Source organism: Macrobrachium nipponense, chromosome 47 (genome assembly GCF_015104395.2).
Source record: "Macrobrachium nipponense isolate FS-2020 chromosome 47, ASM1510439v2, whole genome shotgun sequence".
Classification (NCBI taxonomy): domain Eukaryota; kingdom Metazoa; phylum Arthropoda; class Malacostraca; order Decapoda; family Palaemonidae; genus Macrobrachium; species Macrobrachium nipponense.
Window position 1 is genome coordinate 30,756,973 of NC_087222.1, and position 16,671 is coordinate 30,773,643.

Below are 16,671 nucleotides of genomic sequence, written 5' to 3' on the forward strand. Positions count from 1 at the left end.
ACTTGGCTGAGCTTAGAGTAACTGCTTGCTTGGCTGAGCTCAGTCATTGCTAACTTGGCCGAGCTCAGAGTCATTGCTTGCTTGGCTGAGCTCAGTCATTGCTAACTTGGCTGAGCTCAAGAGTAATAGCTTCCTTGGCTGAGCTTAGAGTACCTTATTGCTTGGCTGAGCTCAAAGTCATTGCTAACTTGGCTGAGCTCAGAGTAATTGCTTCCTTGGCTGAGCTTAGAGTCATTGCTTGCTTGGCTGAGCTCAAAGTCATTGCTTACTTGGCTGAGCTCGCACCGAACTCTGCAGAGACTGTAAATTGGACATTTTTCAATTATTTAAGTGCCCTAGAGGTTCTAGAAGGATATAGATTTTTTTAATAGATACAAGGAACTTTTTTTATAGTCTTGGGAGATTCGTCAAATCTCTGGAGGTAATAAACTGCTTTCAAAAGTGGGCGGCTTCCACAAATGATTGCTTGCTGATAAGAACTTATTATAGTGGTTGAGAATGATAATGAAGAAATGGATGTCTCCAACAAGTCTTTGAGACATCCTAAGCCTTGTAACTCTCTCTCCCCCCCTCTCTCTCTCTCTCGCAGCCCGCAAACTGTGAAACAATTCGATTTCTAATGAGATATGCGACACATTCTCGAGAACTCAAGGTTTCTCAGCTAACAGTTTTGAGCTCCTAAACTTAATCTCTCTCTCTCTCTCTCTCTCTCTCTCTCTCTCTCTCGCTCTTTCTCTCTCCCTCCTTCTCCCTCTGTGTGAACCGCCGTTCCCGGGAGATAAATAAAGCCGTGAGTATTTCGGATTCTGCCAAACTCTTTGCCTACTTCACCACCATTGGCCTCTTCTGAGACAGAGTTATAAATAAAGTAAACAATACTTTGGTCTCGGCTAAGGACATAGTCTTGAGGAAGTTCACGTTAAAGTATAATTCCCCTCGAACGCGTCGCCTCTCTAGGGTCTTCATTTTTTAATTAATTGCTGAACTGGAGCCAGTTTGGGATAGATCAGGAGGAGGATATATAAATCGATTGGACAGAATAATGGATTGCATTCCTTGAACGTTCTGTCATCGAGTTGTGGTTCCTGATGTAACTTTTCTGGTTTTTTTGTTTTCTTCCAATATCAAGTTATTTCATGATCAAGACATGTTTCACGTCTAGTTTTTATGGACAAAAGTCAAAATTAATTATATATATATATATTATATATCTATATATATATATATATATATATATATATATATATATTTTCCTAAGGACTTCACAGTTTCTCGTAAATAAACCAGTATCACTATGAAATAATTATCCCCATTCAGAACAGTTTTTCTTCTGAAATTTAGTTTTATAATTATTCAGTTTTCTTCTGAAATATAGTTTCATAATTGTTCAGTTTTCTTCTGAAATATAGTTTCATAATTGTTCAGTTTTCTTCTGAAATATAGTTTCATAATTGTTCAGTTTCAAATGAAGTTTTTCGTACTGAAGTTCTCTCAATGAAACATATTTCGAATGCCATAGTTTTTAATGCATAAACATTCTATGGAATCCACCACAGATCTTCCCAACTGGAATATATTTTACTTTACGTTTAGGTTATAGTACTGGAAGCAGTTTCAAATTTATTTCCAACTGAAAATGGTTTCACAACACAAACAGGATTAGTTGTTGTTGTTGTTGTTGTTATTGTTGTTCTTGTTGGTGGAAAGTGTTCAAAGATATTATGAAACAGATCAAGTAAGAAGATGAATTAGCTGCCCTAAAATTATTGTCCATGTGTACCTAGTCACTATCTCTTGGGGTGCGTCCAGACCATGCACTGATCTGTCACAAACACGCTCACCTGCGCGCGCACAGGGTCACCTATTATGTCAAGGTCCAATCCGTGCGCGCAATCTACGTAATTGTTTTTTTTTTAGATATATTTTTAAATTCTGTTATGACATTCCATCTCGTTTATCGTAAACAGGAAGCGGTCTTTGGTGATTGTGAGACGTTACTGAACAAATATCGATGTTTTTTTATTATCTTTATGGTAAACAAATAATAAACAAAATGTCGAAGCTGATTCTCTCGAATAAAACTGGCAATGGATCGATGAAGGTCGAATTTCTGAGCGAAAACTGCTACCTGGATATATTGTCACGGGCTAGATTTCTTTATGAAGTCCAGTCTGGGTTCTGGGTTAAAAAAAGAAAAAGCGATAGGCCGACGTGGCAGTAAACTGGCATGGAATAATCTCTCTCTTTTCTCTCTCTCTCTCTCTCTCTCTCTCTCTGGAACAATCTTCGCATTCATTACTTTATAAATCGACCTCGACGGCGTGTAGCGTATTGAACCGAAAATCCAGTTCTCCCTGGATATAAGCCCTGGATGCTGGGTTCTGGAGTCTCTCTCTCTCTCTCTCTCTCTCATCTTCTTCCTCTTCCCCGAGGGGATAGTACTAAACGCGGTGTTCCATGGAGCTTCTTACGCCGTTCATAGTACTAGTCATAACACTCTTAAGCGTGCGATGTCGGTGCTGGCTCGTGTTTGTAAATCTAGGGAGAAAAAGTGCACGCTACTTAAAGCCATAAGTAATGCCTACAGTGCACCGCGTGACGTGCACTGACCCTCCTTACGGGAGTCATTGCATTACAGATACGTTCTAGGCAACGTTTTTCTCTCTTTATAGCTATGTTAATCAGTGCTTCTCTGTCCATTATATATCAAACTGCGTCTCTCTGCATTCCACCCAACTTCTCCCTATATGAACCTGGGCAACGTACCCTCTATACTTCTGATGCCCCAGGGCATCCAGCGCTAACGAATGGGGAAGGCATGGAGAGGGAAGGACAAGGATACTCCCTCCCCCATCATACCCTCGGCAGAGCAACAACACGCTCTTCGGCCTAATATGGGTCGTGGGTAGGATAGATATGTATTAGGTGGGCACCAACGCCCCTGGAGATAAGCTCCTTGAGTGGCTGGACCAGCATCACTCCCCCAAAACGGGTTTGGACGTTACGGGGGGCCAAACTCGTTTTTATTGTTTGTTCTGTCTTATCTGGTGCGCCATGCTTGCAGTCCTGCCTGCCTGCCTGCCTGCTGCTAGCAAAAACGCGCGCAAGCGCGCTGTGCGCAGTGCGAGCGTAGTACCCGATGAATAGCGCAATTCCTTACACGGCTTATCGAACTGTCGAAAATGGTGGTCCCAGTAAAAATAACTGGTTATTTGGTCCAGATTAAACTGGCTTTATACCAGCACAGGTCTTTGCCCCGAGCTATAACCAGTTATCAAAGGGATTACAGTACGAGAATTCTGAATTGAATACACTGTAGAATTTTTAAGCAGAAGGTCAAGCACTGGGACCAATGACGGTCTTGAGCAATGTCTACAGTGCACTGAATGAGGTTCACTGATGGCACTACCCCCCCCAACGGGATAGGAAGCCTTATAGATTCTGCTATAGACTAACAGGGTTCAGAAGAGTACCCTGTGGGACACCAGACGACAAGACGCATTTGAGCTAGACTCAAACTACCCGAGAGTGCTTTGTCAAGTTCTGGGAAAAGCAGCGGTAATTCAAACACCCTTGGGAGAGATAAGAGTTATCGAAGCTGGTTTTACGACATATCCGGGGCCAAACCACTCCCCTGAACCCCCCCCCCCTCCCCCCTGAACAAACCCCACATCCGGGCCCTCACTATAAGCTTTTGGAGATAGAACGTTAATGATGGCGGAGGCTACGCTGGACTCACTTTAGGCTTAGTATAAGTTAATGACCATTTTTTTAAACGTTGTCAGGTAGGCTGTGGTTTCTCTCTCTCTCTCTCTCTCTCTCTCTCTCTCTCAGATATTTCAGTACCTCTTCCATCTCTTTAAGAACGCTATGCTTAGCTTTTTATGTAAAAAAAATTACTGTTCTTTTATCATACAAGTAACTGTATGTGAGACATGTACTCATATATATATATATATATATATATATATATATATATATATATATATATATATATATGTATATATATATATATACATTTATATATATAGATATACATTTGTGCATATATATATTACAATATATATACGAGTGTGTGTACGAGAGTGATTTGCGCATCTTGGCAGATACTCCAAAACTTGAGTTCCGAGCAACCCAGCGAAAAATAAATAAAAAAAGATAAAAAAAACCCACAATAATCTAGAACGAATGAAGCTAATTATATTAAGTGAAGCCACGAGAGAAGTCAAAGAAGCCTTCAGCCAGATCTCTACCGTCCGAAACTACTTCAAAATCGGGATAATGTGTTAATGTTAACGAAACCTGCCTGTAAAGGAAATGCTCTATAGATACATTAATAGTTCGCGTTAGCTTTTGAATGTGAGTGAGAGACAGAGAGAGAAGAAGCTCGCGTGTGTGTGTGTGTGTATGCGTGCGCACGTGTATGTATGTGCTGCAATACGCTGGCAGTCACACACACACACACACAAACACATGTGCTAGACTAATACCGCCCCGTCTGGTGTCCTCTTCAACCAAATTCTTACTTTCACGAAAGCGCGTCTGTTTGTAGGCGCGCTTGCGTGCTTGCAGAAACATTTAGAGAGAGGTGAGGGTCAGAAGGGGGTAGGGGTAGGGTTAGTGGGCCAAGGGGAAAAAGAACGTCTGCAAAGGGACTCTTTGAGGTCAAAGAAGGAATTTAGTCTAAATGGTCACATTTGAATAATATAGGCTTTTGGAGGGTGAAGTTGCGAGCCCAGTGACTATTCCAACATATGTTAGAACCTTACAGCATCATAGGTCAGCAGAAGCATGAAGAGACTCATTCTCCAGTCCAACTCGGGTGTCGAACACTAGACCTAAGTTTACCATATTGGCGTCAATTTGAAGACTGTGATTATATCTTTGTGTATATAAAGTCATCTATATTTTCACATACTGGCCTCTTCCCTCGTTTATTCATTATATATACAAACTTATTTGTTTATCTATAATGGGAGCTGGCGTCATATACCATTCCTCTGAATCCTAGTCCAACCCTGCTCGAGGAGTCACCCCTTAAAGAAAACGAGCAAGCCGATTAGAAAACGGAACAAAATACCTAGAAGTCTACACACTTCGCGAGATGTATAAATAAAATTACACGAAGATTTTAGCAGAGAGAGAGAGATAAAAAAGTAAAGGGGATAAGTGGGTTACAAGTAGAACTACTGGTCGTCTGATTATAGTACTATCAGATTATCACTGCTACAGAGTGGTGCTCATCTCAGGTAATTCTCTCTCTCTCTCTCTCTCTCTCTCTCTCTACTCCTCTCTCTCTCTCTCTTCTATCTCCTCTCTCTCTTTACTCTCCTCTCTCTCTCTCTCTCTATATATATATATTATATATATATCTATATATATATAAAATTTAATGTTAATTTCTCTTACAAAAAATATTAGTATTACAATCACTGAGAAAAATGCTTAGAACGTATATACGTATGTATGTATGTATGTATTGTATGTTATGTTGTATGTATGTATGATTTAAATGTTACTGATACAATTGTTAGTTAATCTAGTGAAGAGAGAGAGAGTTCTTACACACTTCTAAAGATTCAATACATGAAACTGTATGCCTCTGAGGATGGTCAGAATAATAATAATAATAATAATAATAATAATAATAATAATAATAATAATAATAATAATAATAATTTTGGTTATCTAATTTGATGTGATAAAAAATTTTCAGAATACTGCATGAGCAATATAACCATTATTATTATTATTATTATTATTATTATTATTATTATTATTATTATTATTATTATTATTATTATTATTATTATTATTATTATTAGTGCTTACTCGAGGAGTAAGCCTTCAAACAACTTTGTTGTTGTAGTTTTCGCTGTTGTTCTTCTTGGGGGGTTAGGAAAGGTCTATGGAGAGCCTAAAAAGGTCTGGAAAAAAATGTTAAAGATACAGGGATTTTAGGATTAGATATTTGTGATTTATTTGTTACAATGAAAATGTAAAAAAAAAAATATGCACTATCAGACTGCAGATTTTAAGCACGCGGCTCGAGTAAGCTGGAGGTCGGACCACGCCTTGTTATTGTTATTATATTATTATTATTATTATTGCCCAAAGAATGGCCTATACCAGGTGCACTTGGCACGTTCATGCTTCAAGAATGTGTGACTGCATATTACCTATTCAGTTCCTAGTTGTGACACTGTGATTACCTGACGTATTTGCTTATATTCATCCTCTATTAGTCTCACTGTATTTAGAGTGTTTCTCTAAGAATCTGATAATTAATTGTATTTGTTTAGATCCGTGCTCTAAAGAGCTGATTTCCTACTTGAAATGTGGCTCTTAGAATGTGATTGACCAATGCACTTGTTTAGATTCTTGCTCTAAGAATCTGACTTTCTACTTAAAATGTGTCTCTAAGAATAAGATTAACCAATGCACTTGTTTAGATTCTTGCTCTAAGAATCTGACTTTCTACTTAAAATGTGGCTCTAAGAATGTGATTACCAATGTTCTTGTTTAGCTTCTTGCTCTAAGAATCTGACTTTCTACTGAGAATGGGGCTCTAAGAATGTGGTTACCAATGTTCTTGTTTAGCTTCTTGCTCTAAGAATCTGACTTTCTACTTAAAATGTGGCTCTAAGAATAAGATTAACCAATGCACTTGTTTAGATTCTTGCTCTAAGAATCTGACTTTCTACTTAAAATGTGGCTCTAAGAATGTGATTAACCAATGCACTTGTTTAGATTCTTGCTCTAAGAATCTGACTTTCTACTTAAAATGTGGCTCTAAGAATGTGATTACCAATGTTCTTGTTTAGCTTCTTGCTCTAAGAATCTGACTTTCTACTGAGAATGGGGCTCTAAGAATGTGGTTACCAATGTTCTTGTTTAGCTTCTTGCTCTAAGAATCTGACTTTCTACTTAAAATGTGTCTCTAAGAATAAGATTAACCAATGCACTTGTTTAGATTCTTGCTCTAAGAATCTGACTTTCTACTTAAAATGTGGCTCTAAGAATGTGATTAACCAATGCACTTGTTTAGATTCTTGCTCTAAGAATCCAACTTTATACTGAGAATGTGGCTCTAAGAATCTGGTTAACCAATGTACTCTAGATTCTAGCTCTAAAACGACTATCTACACATAAGTTATTCTAAGAATTTGATTCGTAAAGGCATCTGTTTAGATTCAGGCCCTGAAAATCTGACTTGCTACTTAGAATGTGGCTCTCAGAATCTGATCTACCAAATGTATCTGTTTAGATTCAAGCTCTGAATATCTGACTTTCTGTCTGATCGCTAAAGGTATCTGTTTAAATTCCTGCTCTGAATATCTGACTTTCTGTACTGAAGTTGCTCTAAGAATCTGATTACTAAAGGTATCTTTAGATTTCTGCTCCTTAAAATATCCTGAACTTTCATAGTAACTGAAAAAGTTGCTTCTAAGAATCTGATTACTAAAGCTATCTTTTGATTCCTGCTCTAAATATCTGACTTTCTGTACAGAAGTTCTCTAGGAATCTGATTACTAAAGGTATGTGTTCAGATTCCAGCTCTAAATATCTGACTTTCTGTACAGAAGTTGCTCTAGGAATCTGATTACTAAAGGTATCTGTTCAGATTCCAGCTCTAAATATCTGACTTTCTGTACAGAAGTTGCTCTAGGAATCTGATTACTAAAGGTATCTGTTCAGATTCCAGCTCTAAATATCTGACTTTCTGTACAGAAGTTGCTCTAAGACTCTGATTACTAAAGGTATCTGTTCAGATTCCAGCTCTAAATATCTGACTTTCTGTACAGAAGTTGCTCTAGGAATCTGATTACTAAAGGTATCTGTTCAGATTCCGGCTCTAAATATCTGACTTTCTGTACAGAAGTTGCTCTAGGAATCTAATTATAAAGGTATCTGTTTAGATTCCAGCTCTAAATATCTGACTTTCTGTACAGAAGTTGCTCTAAGAATCTGAGTGCTAAATGTATCTGATTAGTCATGCATCTTACTTAGAATGTGGATCTTAAAAACCTCTCTACCAAACTCTGGGATGCTGTAAGGAAGCCGAAATGCCGTAGCCCTCACAAAACGAGGTACAGAAACCGCTTTATTGACAGAGTCGACCAGACGACCCCACAACTTCCTGAAACTGTATAGGACCAAATTTTGCCCACAAAGGGCCACTATGCAGTGACAAGCCCTTGAAAAATCAAGGACTGGCAGGAGAGAGAGGGAGAGAGAGAGCTCGTAGCAGACCTCAGTGCAAGGGAGTTCTACTTTTTTGCCCAGAGATGAACCCAATGGCACGGGATTGACCCTGGTGCCTTGTGATACTCCCACAGGAATCTGGGGCCAGATTCAATCGCCTTTTTTTTTTTTAATTCAGGAGTTTGGGATCTGAAAAGGTTGAAGCGAAGTTAAATTCCTGTGGAGATTTAGTGGTGTAGATGCGATATTTTTTTCAAGGTTGTGCTAAAGAAGGCCTTTTGCCAAATATTCAGGTTGTCTACGAGATTATTATTTCCTCGTTTGAAGATTTAAGAAAAATGGATGAGGATTAGTGTAGGTTTCAAAATATGACTTCTTTTTTTTATATTTGTTGAGTTAGTATACTGTTCTGATTTATATATACTGTACAGTATTCAATTATAATATACAGTATGTATACGTATGTATGAATGTATATATGGATTGAAGTGTATATCAAGTCACACAGGGATTATAAGGGAGGACCAGTACAGATTCGGACCAGATGTACCTATATATATGTTGACCAGATATCACCTCTTCGAGGAATAACCCCTAAGTATTCCCCAAGAGAGAGAGAGAGAGAGATCAAGGGGAAGGTCACCAGCTGACCAGAATCTGCGCTACTGATTTCAGGTCAACTTTTTCCACAGAAACATCTTATTTTTCATTTTTTTTTATACGAGTCTTCCGGGGTCATCCCTTCCCCTTGCTGCTGCTGCTGCTGGTGGCGGTGTGTCTAGGAGGTCAAGGTGGCTGACTCAGGAACTAGGTGCAAGGCGTTATTAAGTAACGTCTCCCGTCGACGACTTCCTGTTACGACCTGAGGTCAAGTGGGTTGTGCAATGCTGGTGTTGTTGGTGTTGGCGTTAGCCCCGAAAACGCCAAGGATACAGATAATATCTATCTTAGACTTAGGGAACTCCTCCCTCTATGTATCCGCGTCTTTGGCAGCCTTTCTTGGCTTTTGGAAATCTTTTTTTAAAATAGTGTAAAGGGGAACCTGACTTAGGGAATAAGGAGCAGACAATGACCTGGTCATATTGATAAAGTAGGAAATGAAAATATAGACAAGTGCTCACTCAAAATAAGGGACCTCTCCTAGCATGTGCTCACCTTCCCAGCGCGTTCAGTACAAGCTCATAAAACAAACAAAAGACTGTCAACATCACGAAGACAATGACTCCCGAAAGAGATATGACTCCTCTATAACGACCCCCCGAAAACCCTTTGAGGGGTGGGGGTCGTCACTATCTAGGCAAGATCCCCAAAAGAGACACCAGTGTAACCTTGTTACTGGAGACATAGGAACGGCAAAAGGCTTATTATAGCCTCTCTTGACTACGTCTGAAAACGAATGGCTCGAATTGAGGATGTAATGATTCCTTATAACAGGTGTTTTTGTTGACGAGAGGAGAGAGACGTCCTAAATGCTCGTGAATACTCCTTCAGTCAGTTTCGTTTAGGGGAAGAAGAAGAAGTTACGAACCCTATTCACAGATTCGCCCCCTCCAATGGGCGAGTGGAAACGCTCTGAGGAATTTTTGTTTTGGTCTACACTCGGCCCGTGGGAACATACAGTCTCAAGAGAGAGAGAGAGAGAGACTGGACGTTCTAACACAGCTGGACTTTTGAATGGTTCCTTTTCAACATCCAAATTCGACTCGCAGTGACCCTGAGATCGTTAGTTGCTATGCACGTGTCAAGCTACCGAATAGCTTGAGCGGGTATTAACCGCTCATGGTGTGAACCTGCAACATATATAGCTGCCCATGCCGGATCGAATGGCTGCCCAACATCAAGATGCACAATGCACGTGAAATCATAACAGTATTTTCATGTGTCCTTTGGGATGCGAGTCACGTGGGCCACCACAGTCGACCGACTTCCACGGGCATCTTTCGCTGCTTACGTCAACCAAGCCACACTGGGATATAACAGATGTTTCACTGTTATAAGGACTCATTCGCAAAAATTTATTTTAGCCCAGCTATACGGAGCGTAGATACACAGCCTCGCTTTAGTTGGGACGTCGGCAACAAAATTCATGGAATTCTGTTCACAGATTTGAATGAAACTGAGGAGTTTAGACCCCATCACGCTGAAGATAAACCGTCTGGGCCCCCAGCTAAACACCTGAGGTATGCTCAGGCAGTGTGTATCTCGGGTGATACACACTGTATCGAGGGTGATCAGGAGTTCACCCTAGACGTGGTTCGGAAGTCACGTCAAGCCGTTGGTCCCGTTGCTGAATAACCACTAACGGTTCCGTGCAACGTACAAACACCATACAAACAGATGCTGTGCTGTCAACAGGTGCAGATATATTACAGCTCAATCAGTAGGTAATTCACACACCATATTCCATTAGTTACGATACAGTAGTTAAGCATCATGAAAACACGCACACGAATATGGCCGTGGCTCCAACACCGGAAATAGGAAAGTACCAAGTGTTGCCCTTTCAAGGTCAACATACCCAGAGTCATTTACATAAGACAGGTTAGGGAGAGGCTACACTTATTTATAGCAATAAGACTAGACCCCATTATATCTGAAGAATTTACGCTAAAATATGTGGTTGCTAGTATGGGGGGAGGTCATACTCTACCTAGTTCAAAACTTGAAACAAGTTTTCTGTACATCCTAAGATTCTGAATGAAACTCTTAGTGGTCTGTGTTATTGGCACCTACATAGAAGCACGATCATGGCTAAATTCAACCTTAAATAAAATTAAAACTATTGAGGCTAGAGGGCTGCAATTTGGTACGTTTGATGACTGGAGGGTAGATGATCAATATACCAATTTGCTGCCCTCTAACTCCTGTAGTTTTTAAGATCTGAGGGCAGACAGGAAAAGTAGTTTTCCATTACAGAAAAGTAAGCAACAGATGTGTATACATTTGAGGGGATGTCCCCTGATCATTTATCTACCTTGTTTAACGGGGTAAATAAACTTTTACTTTGAGGTGGTGATCTTCCACACATCGGTAAAGGTAAGATCTGCAGCGATCTTTCTATTATGTCGTACCTAATGTTTGGTTTGAAGATAAAGATCCACAGTAAGATATGAAATCAACAGATATATAGAAGGTGAAGACGGCTAGTGTGATTTGAAAGTCTGATTCATTGTACCCTAAAACTGTGGGAAGCAATGACACACAAAAGAAAAAAACATCAGTGGAAGCAATACGAGAAAGACAGAAATAAAACTGTACATATAAAATGTCTTATAAACTTTAGAACTAAAGCACTAGATGATTCATAATGTTTTTTTTTTCAAAGTTGACAGTTTATAAAACATGGATGGTCTTTATTCTCGACGATTCTGAACTGAATCTAATCTGAGTTTGGTAAACACCTTCTGTCTCGAAGATTCTTGATATAAAGTTTAAAATCGGTGAAAAAAAAAGTCGTGGCATTTGAGATTGATATTTAGTATAAAATCTGTGAAAAAAAAAAATCCTGCCATTTATCCAAACTTTGGCGTCTATATACTAGAAGACGGGACATTATAGGATATGAAAAACCAGCACTTTAACATAGACTCAACTTGAATTAGAATTATGAAAACTATATTGAGGTGAATATCTCTATAAAAAAAAACTAAGTCCTCCTTTCGAAATATACATAAGTCTCTGCGTGTGATCTTGGTCAGGGTAACTTGGTTGACGCAACTATATACTGGTTTAAAAGAAGAGGTGTAAGTCGACACGGATTCTTCGCTGTTACTAGAACCTCGTTTTATTCTTACGCGTCTTTCTTTCCATTCATTCACATTCTTCTTCGTCGTTGCTTGATGTCCTTATCTGCTGTGAATAGTATGTCCTGCTTAAGTCTATAACTGCGATAATAAGTTCGACTGAATCTTCACATTCCTGAAGGGAGCTGACTCTAGTCATTCAAAGACGTGATTCTGCGCCAACCTCTGGGATCTTTGGGGTCATTCAGCGCTGAAACGGGAACCGGGAGGTACAGTAAAAGGAATGATTTGGGTTGCAGCTAGTATTACCCACAGTTTACAGGATTAGTAAATGCAATACTACATAAATTGTACATAGCGCCGACTAAAACCCATGTCCTAATTCGTCTTATTTCTACCACACATGTCCTAATTTGCACTATAACTATAACACCCACGTGTCCTAATTTGTCTTACAACCTAATTTCTTCTATATCTAAGAATATCTAACACCCATGTCCTAATTTCTCTTATATTAACACCCATGTGTCCTAATGTCTTATATCCTAATTTCTCTTAATATCTAACACCCGTTTGCCCTAATTTTTCGTACGTCTAACAAAAAGTGTGTCCTAATCTGTCTTATATCCTAATTTCTCGTACATCTAACACCCACGTGTCCTAATCTGTCTTACAACCTAATTTCTTGTATATCTAAGAATATTTAACACTCATGTCCTAATTTCTCCATATCTAAACACCCAGTCCTAAATGTACATATCTAACAATCATGTGTATAATTCTTATATCCTAATTTCTCGTACATCTAACACCCAGGTGTCCTAATCTGTCTTACAACTTAATTTCTTGTATATCTACGAATATCTAACACCCATGTCCTAATTTGTCTCATATCTAACAATCATGTGTCCTAATTTGTCTTATATCCTAATTTCTCGTATATCTAACAATATCTAACCCATGTCCTAATTTCTCTTATGTCTAACACCCATGTGTCCGGATTTGTCTCATGTCCTAATTTCTCTTATATCTAACAATATCTAACACCCATGTCCTAATTTGCCTTACGTCTAACACCCATGTCCTAATCTGTCTTACAACCTAATTTCTTGTATATCTAAGAATATCTAACACCCATGTCCTAATTTCTCTTATATCTAACACCCATGTCCTAATTTGTCTCATATCTAACAATCATGTGTCCTAATTTCTCTTATATCTAACAATATCTAACACCCATGTCCTAATTTGCCTTACGTCTAACACCCATGTCCTAATTTGTCTTGTATCTAACACCCACATGTCTTAATCTGTCTTACATTTAACACCCACGTGTCCTAATCTGTATTACAACCTAATTATTGTATATCTAAGAATATCTAACACCCATGTCCTAATTTCTCGTATATCTAACACCCACGTGTCCTAATCTGTGTGTTGCAGATCCTGGCGGCCATCTTCGCCTCGCTATCGTCGGTGTCCATCGGGTTCATCACGGCTTATTCGTCCCTGACGTTACAGCAGCTAAGGAATGAGACATCAGTCGACTACATAGATTCGAGGGATTCCGGCTGGATCGGTGAGTATCAGATGAGATATTCTCAACTCGAGACTGACTGAGGAGAATACGATCGAGAACGGATGGAGAATTGGAAAATAATAATAATGATAAAATTCGAGAGAGTGAGAATGTGATCGAGAATGGATGGAGAATTGAAAAATAATAATGATAAAATTCGAGTGAGTGAGAATATACGATCGGGAATGAATGCAGAATGAAATAAAAAATAAAAGTTTAACGAGGTGACTTTTAGTAGAGAAAAAATGAGAGAGAAATGCTCTCACTTGAACATCCTTTGATTAGGTAATGTGACCAGTTGGTAATTTTTTTTTTAAATAATTTTCTTGTAGGTTTTTCTACATTTTTTTTAGTGACTAGATGGCAATTGGGCTGGTTTTTCTTTTTAAATAATTTTCTTGTAGGGTTTTCTACATTTTTTTTGTGACGAGTTGGTTATTCGATTCGTTTTTAAATAATTTTCTTGTAGGTTTTTCTACATCTTTTAAGGATTCATAGGATTCACTCTCTCAAAGTCGTTTTCGTCAAGTGTACAGCTTCTCCTGAACCCAAACGCCTCATCCATCATTCTTTAAGCCACGTTGACCTTCATAGGTACGAAAACATGTTTCATAATCAATATACAAATTCACAAGTGCTTAAAAGTATATATATATATACACAGTCGCGTCTGTGTTAAAAGGCGCAATCTAAATGTCGATTATCTACGTAGCTCCTACTACATTTAATTGGCCTCATGCCAGGAAGGGCCACTACTTCCGGCAGCCCTTAAAATACGTAGCTACTTGTCATAATGGTAGGAAGTATATCACGTCCTTGAATGGACGTCATATCATTTTAGTAAACAAATGATCGATCACTTGTCGAGTTATTTGGAAAATCATTTTAAAATTCAGTTGAGTCTTGAGGAAATTGAATGCTGCGTCTCTCTCTCTCTCTCTCTCTCTCTCTCTCTCTCTCTCTCTCTCTCTCTCTCTCCTGGGGAATGCGCAACACAGACCTACCTACCCTTCTGCGCGGGCAAAGATGTTTTTAATTACTGGTGTGACGCATACATTCAGCCTGCATTGAGAACTACATATTCCTCTCCCATCACTTCACGGTGGAATGTATATGACTGTATTCGATGTATAGCCTGTAAGACTGTACCCAGACTGCGACTGTAAGCCTGTCAGACTGTATTTAGACTATGACTGTATCCTATAAGGCTTAATAAACATTCTTCAAATAATATAGCTTTATTTTTTTTGAAAACCGTCGACAGAGAATGACAACAATGTTTGTATGATTGCATAAACTGTTCAAGCTGGCATTGCAAACAAACGCATACTGCTTGCTTGCTTGTTTATGCATGTGAATTTATTTTTTTCAAAGGGAAGGGGGAGAAGATTTGGGGGAAGGGAGGCTGGGGGGAATGTTCCTTGTTCAAGGACCTTGAAGACAGGTAAGACTTGCTGTGCAGCCTACTAAGAGTCCCTCCCCTCTTCTTGATGTCAGCAAAGGCTGACCTTCCATTTTGTGACGTCATCCCATTGCTGTTTTCACAGGACCACAGCTAAGGGGAAGATCTTGAGGATATATCTGACGTCCTGGGGTGGGGGTTGAGTTGCTAGGGGGAGGGGGGAATAAGATTTAAAAAAAAATATATGTATAAAGGGGTATGTATCGTGATACAATTCACTTTCCATACTTATGTCAAAGTTTTTGAATGTGTATTTTCCACAGAATAATGAGCAGATGTCTGTATAACACAAGTATATGTGTGTATATCTACACTATGTATGCCTAAAATGGGACTGTATGCATAACTGATATGTGAATGTGTGTATACTCATGTGTAGCTATGCATAATTACTACTGAGTGTATATATATATATATATATATATATATATATATATATATATATATATATATAGTATTATACCACGTCTATTGACACCAACTACCATTAAATGTAAATTAAAGCACTTATAAATTTTAGATATCAATGCTCTCTCATTGTATTATTTCGTAACAATCATGTCGAGCCATTTTTCTAATAATAATAATAATAATAATAATAATAATAATAATAATAATAATAATAGGAGTAGTAATAATAATAATACTAATAGGAGCACGAGGAACTAGGGGGGTTGGAGTAGCCAGCCAGTGACCTCTAGATAAGAGAGAGAGACAAAATGTCGAAGGTGCATATACTCAAGTTGATTTTAAAACCCGTTCTTTTACTGTCGTCCTGTGGCGCCATCCCGCTAAAGCACGGAGCCGCAAATATTCCCCCCACTGGCGCCTCCTCTCTCTCTCTCTCTCTGAGCACTCTAAGTCTCTCTCTCTCTCTCTCTCTCTCTCTCTCTCTCTCTCTCGCGTGCGCGCGCGCCTCTTCGTGCCTAGTTTTTCATTGGCAGTTCAACGACCATAGTAATATCTTTTAAAACAAGCATAGACGCGCGCGTGCGGGCGGGCATTGCACACACACACACACATACGTATGAATGCATGTATGCTCTCATAGTTTTGGTGAATCATTTAAAGACTATTAACGCCGTGAGTCGTATAAACTGAAGTACAGGGTGGTGTCCATAAAGCCTCAGTACCATCACAAGTATTTATTGCTCAGAATGGTACTTGGACTTTATGGACACCCTGTATGTCGGAGACGCTCGATGTAGTCACCCAGAAAAATTATGGTTGCATTAGACTTGAATCTGTTTAATGTACAGAATTAAACGAAGCCTCATTAAATATTATATAAGAAATAAATGTGAAATGTCGTAGGGTTATTATTTAATGCAATTCAAAGAGGAAACCCCCATTTTTTTGTAGCCATTTTCGCAGTGAACGACGCCCGTAAACATCTCGTTTCCCGCGTCATTTTTACACGCGCTGATAACTGTATTTTTCTGCATCAACCACTCATTAAAATATAATCCTCTAAATTCCCTGACTTGACCCGAGGTCAAATCGAGCCACTTATCAATAAGTAGCAATAACATCACTTGTAATGGAAGGGGAGATATTTAAGTACATTTACTTTAGTGGGAGATATCACCTTAGCCTTTTTTTTTCTCTTTTTTCATCAGCGCTCGTACCTCCATCCAGTGTAAATATGGTTCGAATATATGAAAATATATAGTAAAATATAC

At 38.8% G+C, this 16,671-nt stretch overlaps 1 protein-coding gene across 1 annotated transcript in view; it reads left to right on the top strand.

Annotated features, from left to right (window-relative positions):
* Positions 1-16,671, top strand: part of LOC135204831 (facilitated trehalose transporter Tret1-like) — a 32,138-nt gene that overhangs the window by 1,362 nt on the left and 14,105 nt on the right. Inside the window, exon 2 of the mRNA XM_064235036.1 lies at positions 13,392-13,527. Within this exon, the coding sequence (XP_064091106.1) occupies positions 13,392-13,527 (136 nt within the window). The remainder of the gene's footprint in view (positions 1-13,391; positions 13,528-16,671) is intronic.